This window comes from Nematolebias whitei, chromosome 5, assembly GCF_014905685.2.
Source record: "Nematolebias whitei isolate Nwh7 chromosome 5, NemWhi1, whole genome shotgun sequence".
NCBI classification, from domain to species: Eukaryota; Metazoa; Chordata; class Actinopteri; order Cyprinodontiformes; family Rivulidae; genus Nematolebias; species Nematolebias whitei.
The window spans coordinates 27,058,789-27,070,019 of NC_056502.1; the positions used below are offsets into that span (position 1 = coordinate 27,058,789).

General features: G+C 40.1%; 1 protein-coding gene across 2 annotated transcripts in view; it reads left to right on the top strand.

The window, feature by feature from the left end:
• Positions 1-563: 563 nt before the first annotated feature.
• Positions 564-11,231, top strand: part of nrsn1 (neurensin 1) — a 13,700-nt gene continuing 3,032 nt past the window's right edge. Inside the window, exons 1-4 of one of the 2 annotated variants that reach the window (XM_037677079.1) lie at positions 564-639; positions 6,750-6,861; positions 6,981-7,073; positions 9,058-9,176. In XM_037677079.1, coding sequence (XP_037533007.1) covers positions 6,763-6,861; positions 6,981-7,073; positions 9,058-9,176 — 311 coding nt within the window. In that variant the 5' untranslated portion in view covers positions 564-639; positions 6,750-6,762. Of the gene's footprint in view, positions 640-2,349; positions 2,415-6,749; positions 6,862-6,980; positions 7,074-9,057; positions 9,177-11,231 lie in introns of those variants that run through there. The other variant, XM_037677080.1, reaches the window with a different exon arrangement.

The following is an 11,231-nucleotide window of genomic DNA, read 5'->3' on the forward strand; positions in this document are numbered from 1 at the left end:
GACTGTCTCTGTCTGCCTGTCTGTCTGTCTGCCTGCCTGCCTGTCTGTCTTTCTGTCTTTCAGTTGTATGTCTGTCTCTGACTGTCTGTGAATGTCTCTGTCTGTCTGTCTGTCTGTCTGCCTGCCTGTCTGCCTGCCTGCCTGTCTGTCTGTCTGTCTTTTGTCTGTCTGTCTCTGACTGTCTGTGACTGTCTCTGTCTGTCTGTCTGTCTGCCTGTCTGCCTGTCTGCCTGCCTGCCTGTCTGTCTGTCTGACTCTCTGTCTGTCTGTCTTTCAGTTGTCTGTCTGTCTCTGAGTGTCTGTGACTGTCTCTGTCTGTCTGTCTGTCTGTCTGTCTGTCTGCCTGCCTGCCTGCCAGTCTGTCTGCCTGCCTGCCTGTCTGTCTGCCTGCCTGTCTGTCTGCCTACATTCATTCATAAAAGTCCTCCTCTGTGCTCTCCCTGCCTCCTGGTTATTTACACCCACGGATGAATCCTGTGTTGTCATGGAGGCCGCGCCTGCGCAGTAGAGTGTGTGAAAGCGTGAATCATCGATGCAAAGACAGGGTTGGAAGGAAAGGGGGTGGGGGGGACTGTAGAGTGATGGGATCCCGGCTGAGGAACAGCACCGAGTGATCCCTCTCCGGGCTGCTAATGACAGGTAAATATGAGACTTTAGTGTAGAAATGATTTGCCCGTGCAGACATGATGCTGTTGGAGTGAAGCTGGATTGTTGTTGTTGTTGGATCATAATGTTTTTGATTACAAATCGGAGTAAACATCTGGAAGTAAGTTTCATATAATGCAGCTTTAAGCTTTGTGTTGTAATTCAGATATTCCTGTAGATGTTTGTGAGCATTTCGGGCGTTGATCTATAATCAATTTAAGTTCAACTTTCCTCCATGGCCGAGGACAGCACGTTGTTGGAGTCTAATTGCTCTTCTTCTGAGGTTACCCGATGCAAAGTTCACCTCTGTAAGTTTGACTGAAAGCAGATGTTTCCTGTTTGTTTAGACTGTCACCCAGCACATCTACTGGGATGAAGGAGGCTGCTGATGAGGATGTTCTGACGATGAGGATGTTCCGATGATGATGAAGATGTTATGATAATTATGAGGACGTTGTGATGATGAGGATGGTGTTCTGATCCACTGCTCACTGTGGGACGGGTTGGACAGGGTTGTCACACTGTGTTCTGGTTCTATTTTAAGCATCATAAAGAGACACTGTTGTTCAGCTGCAGCTGCTTCGTTTCGTTTCCTCGCTTCTCAAATGAGAAAACAGATGATCTCTTCACCATGTTGATTAGAAATATAGTCATGTTCCCATTTCCTCAGTTCTACATGTATGTTCTTAAGTTTGCCTCAACCAAAACACAGCACTTTAGATTAAAGGGACAGTTCAGGTCGTTTGAAGTGGGGTTCTGAGGAAAGGTTAAGAATATCAATGTCTTACCGGCTATAGATGTGTTTTTGGACGTTCTCAGTTTGGTGACATAAAGGCTTTATTCTTAGCAAATATTTTGACTTGAGAGAGTATTGTCAGCTCAGGTGTATTATTTAACGAGAGCTGTGTTCCACTCCTGTATCTGGCATGTTGGTATGTCAGTATAAAATGCCACCATCTCATTGAGCTGCAAGTGTTGCTTGTAACTTCAAGGTGGTTTTCCGTTCTCTTGCATGAAATTCCTTGCAGAGGCTGCGTGACATTTTTCACTCAGAACAGTTGAAGAGTTGTTGTGGGTGCCTGGTATTCTTCTCAGTTCAGTTTCTATAATTCTAGAGCACTAGAAATAAACGCTACAGCTATTGTATGTATTTTGAGACCTGCACAAGATTCTTCCCCCAACAGCTTACTCCAGAGTGGAACAAACCAGTCTGCTTGTGATTAGATGTTCCACTTTGGAGTAAGCTGTTGGGGGAAGAATCAGTTTTGTTGTGCGTTTCCTTGACTGATGAAGCCTTCCGGATCGAAGGCAAAACGTTTCAGCACAAAAAAAGAAACTGTCCAGATGACCTGACTGAAAAATGTTGGATTTTATACCTGGATTATTGAGCATGGACTCTGTTGTATCTTTACATATTTTGTAGCATTGTTTTGGGGTTTGCAAGAGGGGCCTCGACCAGAAGCTAATGCTGTTTGGGGGGCCATGGCATGGAAAAGTTTGGGAACCCCTGGACTAGATAATAAACATCAAGTTGGACAAGACGGATAAAATCTCCGTTTGTTCTCAAAGCTGTGCTCACAGATTTAGGCTGTAATTCTGAGACATTTACACAAAATGCAGCTACAAGACTTGATCGGTTGTAAGTAACCAGAATTCGTGAGTGCAACTAAAAATGTGCCTTTTTTTGCAGTTTTTTCAGTTAGTCTCCAACGGTCAGAGAAGTAAAATGCTCCTCCTCCCAGCAGAAACCTGACACTTGCAGACGGCTGGTAAACTAATTTCAGCTGTAGATGGTGAAATTGTACTTGTCATTAGCTGGTCCCTCCAATCAGAATTAAAGTTTATTTGATCAAACTGAAGCAATTTGAAGAGCTACTTAAAATAAAACAATTGCACACAACCTTTTTTTTTTTTTTCAAAAAGTCTTACTTTCAGAGATTAGAACAATCACTTTGGTCAGCCCTGGAAAACATTTGTGACTGCAAAAATACAGCTGTCCATTTTGTTGTTGTTGTTTTGTAGATGTGCAGAGTTTAGTGGGGACTGTGTAACATCTGTGCTGAGAGAGATGTTTGTGAGAATCCAGAGCAGCTGCTCATGAACAGTAATATGATTAAGTCCTGGTACCAGGGAACATCGTGGCTCAACGTTGTGCTTCATTAAATATCACAGAATACAGCCGTGATTCTTACAGTCACTGTATACTTTATGCATTTCTGCTGTTAATTTATAGACATGAGACCACACCCATCATCCATCATCTTTTAACACCCAAACATCTACAGCAATGTTCAGATGACAAAGACTGTAGTTGAGGAGATTGGCTCAATTCACATGCAAGATTATTTCTCAAAGAAGTATCATTTATTAATATCTATCTGCTTACATTCACTACAACATTTCCAGATTTTAATGTGCATAACTCTATACAGGTATTTTACAGGACACATGTAACCACTATTAGATCTAGATCTACTGTATCTGTATAATGCTTTTAAGAAGGAGCTAGAATGAGCCCAGAGATTGTGCTCCAAAGGGAACTCCATAATTTATTTAATATGTCATAAACAAATAAAAAAAATAAAGTAAACACTTTTAAAATTATGTGATGTGACTAATACAACCTCCTGGTAGCTATAAAATATTTTATTCTATATTGTTTCTCCTTTTCTGCCATTGCAACAGAAACGGTTCTCAGAAAAAAGCAGCGAACAGACATGCTGTCATGATCCATTCAATTCAGTTCAATTCAGTTTATATAGTGCCAAGTCACAACAATAAAAGCACTTTTGTAACAGCTTCTGTTTTAAATGTGCTTGATAAATAAATTTGACTTGACAACAGAAGTCATCTCTGGGCACTGTACAAAACATTCTTATAAAAACCAATTAGTAAAAGTTTTCTACCTAAGGAAGTCAGCAGATTGTGTTGAATCTTCACTTTGTCACAGTTTCCCATCCTGAGCAAGCACAAAGGCAACAGTGGAAAGGAAAAACTCCCTTTTAACAGGAAGAAACCTCCAGTAGAAGCAGGTTCAGGATGAGTGGCCATCTGCTTCATTCTTAATTGTCTTTGTGTTTATGTCGTATTTGAGACTTTTGTGATTTTTTTCAGTCATCTAAGCCTTTTTTTCAAGGTTTGTTTTTATTTTTTGCCCTTTTGGGTTTAGTTGTGTTTTCTTGGTTAAATCCTATTTTGTTTTCCAATGTTTCTTGCGCCATATTTTATTTATCCTCAGTAAGCCTCCCCAGTGTTTTTCCATTCAGCCTGCCCTCACCTGTCCCCACTCAGTGTCTCAACAGGTGTTTTTACTTCCCCTCTCATCCAGCTTGCTATTTAAATAATCTCTTGTCAACACTTCACCATCAGCTCATTGTTCTGATAATCCTCCAGATATCTCAGCCCTCCTTGTGTTTTTTCCCCTCAGCCTGTCATGCTCCTGTTCCCTTCATGTTTTAAGTTTTGCTGCCTCGTCAGCAATTTGTTTTTCTTATTAATAAACCCTTCTTTATTTCACTTCCTGCTCCCTGTGTCTGCCTACACTTGGGTCTAAACTCACCGGGCCGTGATAGTTTAAGATCAGGTTTAGTTTCCCTTTTTTGTCATTATGCTCTGTTTTCTGTATCTTCAGAATCCTGAGATTTACCTTCTTGTGTTCATCTGCCCTCAATTAGCTGTCACTTCCTCAGTTTTGTCCTGTCAAACTCGTATGTTCTCAGTCACCAGTAAACTCAGGTGCTACCACTTTCCCAGTTACCTGTGCCCTTTATATTCTGTCTCTTTTCATCTTCATGCCGGCAGTTCATTGTTTTCTTCGTACCTCAAGCTTGGTCTTCCTGGTTTGGTCCCTGGTTTGTGGGCCATCAGAGATTTTTTCCAAGGTTAATTTTGCTGCCACACTAGCTTTTGTTTGGTCCATCCAACAAGCCATGATCTTTAACCTATTGTAATTTTCGCTGTATAAGTTTTTTATGCATAAATTTATCCTGGAGCAAACGTCAAATCAGCTGCATTTTACTGCGCTGCCCAGGTGAAATGCAGCTGATTTGACCGTTAAAGTGCATTTATTAAGAAAAGGTTCAACTGAGACACACCATTACTATAATGTCGAGCAAACAAATAATTGTTTTTAAGTGCTTATCTTGTTAAATTTTGAAGAAATGCACAGCGAGTCGTCCCTCTGTGCGCTCCCGCAGCCGCGAATCGGCTTTTGAAACGCAGCTGATTTCACAGTCAAAGTGCATTTATTAAGGAAAAGTTCACACACCTTTGCCATAGTTTCAAGCAAACAAATCATTGATTTTAAGTGTTAATCTTGTTAAAATCTTGTTAAAGTCCTCCCGTGCACGCTCCTGTGGCCACCATTTGGCAGCCAATCGATTTTTGGCACAACACCGGCCACATTTCCGGGTTGTCAGCGGTGACGCATGATAGATGAGACGTGTACAGCGGCAAGTACAGTACTTCTTCCTTATCGAGTCACGGGAGCTTTTTGTTTTTTTCTTAAATATTCCCATAAATATTTTTGATTTTTGGAGCACCCTGTGTTGATTCTGCACTTGGGGTCCGATCCTTCCACAAAACTTGATATTGGCTGTATAAAACAATTAGATTTTAAAGACTGAAGAACATTAAAGAGAGAAATCATAATAATAAAAATAATGAGCAATTACAGAGCTAATAGATTAAACATTTATATATTTTAGATTTTTTTCATGTGTGTAGTCTTTCAATATTTGTGTTATCTTGTCAAAATCAAAAATATTTGTCATGAAAAATAAGTTCTGGAAATGTGCTTGCAATGCATACAAGACCCGGTCGCTCAGTCCTTTCACTGATGCAGCTGTCTGGGTGTGCTCTGAATTGAAGTGGGCCTCTAATTTTGGATACTTATCATCCGTGCATTTACAAATAATAAAATAACCTTTGCATAATGTTTCTTTGTCAAACTCGCTGGTACTAAGACCCAAGTATGCAGCCAAAGAACTAAACAAAAAGAAAATTGAATCATCATTGAAAGGAAAAAAAAGGAACAAACATAAAATGGGTGGCTGTGGCTGAGTGGTTAGAGCAGTCGTCCTCCAATGCAAGAGTTGGGGGTTCAGTTCCACTAGCAGTCAAATGCAAAAGTGTCCCTGGGCAAGACACTGAACCCCTCATTGCCTCTGATGTGTCCCATTGGTGTATGAATGTGATAAAGCTCTGATTTTTTTTCTTAGTTCATATCTTAGCTCTCATTACTGTTTTTTTTTTTAACATTTTAATACGTTTGTTGGCTGTAACTGGGACCCTGTGTACACAGTTTTGTTCCACCACATGTACCACATGTGGTGCGTACAACAAATAAAGAACCTTGAATCCTTGAATTAATCTTTGTATAGATATACAGTAGTAGAGTGCTGCATGAATGGGTAAATGAGGGCACAGATTGTAGTGTAAAGCGCTTTGAGTGTCGATAAGACAGAAAGGTGCTATATAGTTACAGTCCATTTACCATTTACAAAACAGAAAACACTCACAAACAGAACAAAAAAAACACATTTTTACCTTCTTAAGGTGTATAAATTATATTCTGTTGTAATAAGGGGAGGATTTTATAAGGAATTTTTATAAATGAAACATTTTGAAGAACGTTTAGTACACATGAATACGAAACTTGATAAAGGAACTTATTTCGGCTTGAGCCTCTCTAATTTTCAAATTCAACCTTTTTTTTTAAACACCTTTTGATTCAATCATGTCGACATATGTCCACACACATGAATATATCTTCCAAAGTATTCAGTGGTGTGGACAATAATTCCTGCTCCAGGTGGAGTCAGCAGGAGGACATTGGGCAACGATGGCACACAGAAACAATCAGCCGGGCTTTGTGGACAGAGACGAGCTGAAACAATACTGGATGTCACAGCTTGTTTTATAACACACAAACAACAAGGCTCCATCAATTATCTTAAAGCATCCATCCCTTCAGAGCATGACAGCTAAACAACAGGATAGTGTGCATGTTTATTCATCACAGATGTGTTTGTTTATGTGGCTGAAAACCCAACCCTCAGTATGTGTGTGGCGTGTTCATGCTCTGCATGTGTGCCCTCCTGCAGACAGGTGTGAAGGATGACTTCATGCTCAGAGATCTGTGGCTCAGAGTACGGGGAGCAAGCTCAGGCTGGTGGAAACTACCAGCAGTATGGAGTCCGCTCATACCTGCACAAGGTGACAGCGCAGACACACACTTTACAGATCAAACTTTGAAATTGATCGAATAGTAGCATTTGTTTTTGTTGTGTTTTTTAATTTACATTGTAAACACGTCCTGATGTTTTTCATGGCAGTTTTATGAGGAGTGCACAGGTTCGATCTGGGAACGTGACGAAGATTTTCAGATTCAGAGATCGCCGAGCAGGTGGAGCTCTTTACTCTGGAAGGTGGGATTAACTTCTTTACAACCGGCTTGTAAAAACAATACAAAACCCTTTTCGTATCACTACCCTACCAATACACACAATGGGTCAAAAACGACCCACATTAATTTTCCAGGTTACTTCATGTATGGTTGAGTGTTTCTATGATATATTTTTTAAATAAATAAACATTATCATTTACTTTTCCAAATATTCAGTAAATATCTTGTTTTTGTTTAGCACAAATCATCATTTTTATGTTTCCTTTCTTAAATTATGAACAAGAACAGCTTTTGTAATTCTACATCAAGTTTACACACATGGGTCCGAAACGACCCGTGTGCATTTACCACAGCGTTTGGTGGGAACAACTTTTTCACCAGTGTCCCTCTGGCTGAGAAGCTCCTCAAGAACAACCTGATCATTGGTTGGGACTCCGCCAGAATAAGCCTGACATACCACCATCATGAAGCAATCTAAATCAAAGGAGCTTCATAGCTCTGAATTTGGATCTCATGGCAACATGACCATGGTGAGCTATGTGCAGAAGAAGAGAAAGGCTGTTGTCCTGCTGAGCACCGTGCATGATGACAAAGCAGTGGATAACAGCAGTCCGAAGAAGAAACCAGAAGTGATCCAGTACTACAATAAAATGAAAGGAGTGGACACAATGGATCAAATGGTTAACAACTACACATGTCTGCGAAGAACAAGAAGGTGACCCATGGTTCTCTGGTACATTATGCTGGATGTTGCCATTCAGTGCCTACACCAACTTCAGTGCACAACACCCTGATCGTATGGTGGTGTGAGTAATGCACTCCAGCCATTTATCAAGGATCTGGGCAAAGAGCTTGTCATGCCACATATGACGAGGTGCATGGAGGACATCACCCAAACTCCACAAGCATATTATTGAGGCAATGGGAAAGTGTAGGTTAAAAATCCAAAACACAACCACCTCCCAGCTACAAGAGGACACAGACAGGAAGGCCAAAGGAAGAGGAAGAGGTGCTCGATCTACCCAGTTTCAAAAGACAGAAAAGCCAGCAGCTGGTGTTCCCAGTGCACCAGGCCTGCGTGCAAGGAGTACAAACACTTAGTGATCATTTGTGAGGCATGTAAAAACTGAGATGGCAGTTTGTGTTCGAGTGATGTGTTCAGTTGTGTTTTATTTTGTTTGGTCACATTTCACCAGTTTGCAGTTGTTAAACCACAGATAAAGTTCAGTTCAGTAGGTGTTATCAGTTATCAGGAGGTATGTGTGACAAAATGACTAACATGTTGCAAATACTGTATTAATTAAATAACTGTTTGTCTCCATTCACTGCTAAAGTAATTACTTGAAACTATTTTTATTAAGACGTTTAATTTTAAGTCACACTTGGATGACTTGTGCGTAATAATATAAAAAGTGTTTTTGATCATAAAGTAGGGAATAAAAAAAAATATCTGTGGTAATTAAAAACAAGATATCTAAAAAATACTTGGAATATTCAATCATAAAAAATAAAAAAAATAAAAATTCAAAAGATAAAGCAAAGAAAAACTCAATCAGCATGAAATAACTTGGAAAATGAATGTGGGTCATTTTTGACCCATGTTGTACATTAGAAGGTGTGTACATATGTTGTGCATCATGCAACTTGGTTTGTACACACTGTTTGTCTGAGGCTTACTTTCTGCTCTTCTGTTTGTCCACCTATCACAGAGTGGTGTTGGTGAGTGACAGACACAGGAGACCCTAATGAGCCACTGGCAGCAGCTTTAACATTTATTTGAATCTTGATTCCATCTGCATTTGTCATACAGCTCATATATGAAAATGTGGACATTTTGTCATCGTAGATTATCACAAAGCAAAATTCCAAATTGCTTTGGGGGCTTAGTAAATGTATTTATGTCAGACTTTGCACTCTTCAGAACTTCTTCAGATTGATTTTTTTTAGGTATTCCTGTTCTTAGATTTTTCACAGCACCACTGAGTGACTGTTCTCCTTCCTCACAGGTCTGTCTCGCGTTTGGCACCCTGATGTTGTTTGCAGGCCTCGTTGTTGTTTTGGTGGGTTATGCGACGCCAGCCAGGATTGAAGCATTTGGTGAAGATGATCTCCTGTTTGTCGACAGGTATGAGAACAGTAGAGTATGTCAATAAGAATGATTAATTATCATTAATTATTTAGTAGTTGTTAATTATTATCATCCCCCTGCTCAACAGTAGGCTTGATATTAATCCTAACGTCACATTTCTTTGTTGCTTATCATATATCTTATCAACAGTGCCTGTGTTTCAGATCTTAAATTGTCATTGTTTTAAATTATTATTATTACAACTATTGTCCTTTACTGTTATATTGTATGTTTTTATATATTTCTAAGTTCTATTCTGTATCTTGTTACTTGTTTGTTTTTATGACGTGTGCTACTGCCTTTTCTTGGCCAGGTCACACTTGAGAAAGAGGTCTTGATCTCAATGTTTTGTTTTGTTTTTTTTATCTGGTTAAATAAAGGTTTAATAATAATAAAAATACAGTAGATCCTCGATTATCGCAGGAATTACGTTCCAGAAACCACCGTTATAAGTGAAAAAAAAAAGCAAAGTAGGAACACTATATTTGTTTTAATATTTATAAATTAGCGCTTTGAGTATCTTGATAAGATAGAAAAGTGCTATATAAGTACAGTCCATTTGCCATTTACCATATATATATTAATGCTTTATAAACCCTTCCAACAGATGAGGTCAGGCAGGAATCCGCATGGACTATCATGTTTGCAGATGACATTGTGATATGGGGTTACAACAGGGAACAGGTGGAAGAAAACTTGGAGAGGTGGAAGTATGCACTTGAAAGAAGAGGAATGAAAGTCAGCTGCAGTAAGATAGAGTACATGTGTGTGAATGAGAGGGAGGCCGGTGGAACAGTGAGGCTTCAAGGAGCAGAGGTCACAAAGGTGCAAGACTTCAAGTACTTGGGGTCTACTGTCCAGGAAAATGGGGAGTGTGTAAAGAGATGAAAAAGAGAGTTCAGGTAGGATGAAGTGGATGGAGAGAAATTTCAGGAGTGATTTTTGACAAAAGGGTTTTCTGCAAATGTCAAAAGAAAAGTTTACAAGAAGTGGTGAGACCAGCTATGTTATATGGTCTGGAGACAGAGACATTGACAAAAAGATAGGAGAAAGAACTGGAAGTGGCAGAAATGAAGATGTTGAGGTTCTCCTTAGGATTGACAAGGATGAGGAATGAGATGATTAGGAATGAGATCATCATAGGTACAGCACATGTTGAACAACTGGGAGATAAAGTTAGAGAGCCAGACTGAGATGGTTTGGACATGTCCAGAGGAGGTACGGTGGGTATATTGGTAGAAGGATGTTAGAAATGCAGCTGCCAGGAAAAAGACAAAGAGGAGATATATTGACGCAGTTAGAATGGACATGGAGGTAGTTGGAGTGAGGACAGAGGATGCAGAGGACAGAGTGAGATGGAGGAGGATGACTCGCTGCGGCGACCCCTGAAAAGGGAAAAGCCAAAAGAAGAAGATAAACCCTTCCCATTCTCTTGCAATATTCTTAACAATGTTCTTAAACCTAAAAAAGTTAAATCTGGTCCTCTGGACATAAAAAAAAAACCCCAAAACAAAGCAAAACAACAAAAAAATGTAGAAACGTTTCGTCTCTCGTCCGAGAGACTTCTTCAGTCTGAGGTGCTGTTTTCAGCTCAGTCTCTTAAATAGCACCTTCTCAGAGTGGATCAACCAGTGTTGCTGCTGACAACCAAAACCAGCTGCTCACATGCTCAAGAAGGACCATCAGCCTAACAATGGATCATTAGCACACTGATGGCTGTGTACTATTCACAGAGGGCTGAGTGATACTAGCAATCACAGCATTGTAAGAGGGGGACAATTGAACACGTAGGCCTCCACCCCTGTTTAATGATGGACGGTTTCTTTTCACAAAGATGGCCTCCTTTACTCCTCTCTCAAACCATTGTTCCTCTCTGTCCAGGATGTGAACATCTTCATCCCTGAAAGAGTGACCGCTGGCCTGGAGATGAGTGTAGACCGCAGAGTCCTGGCCTGATGATGTTGATCTTCTGTGCTGGGCCATCCTTTTGGCCAGTGGCTGTTTTGTTTCCCCGATGTAAGACTGATCACAGCCCTCCTGACACTGAACAGC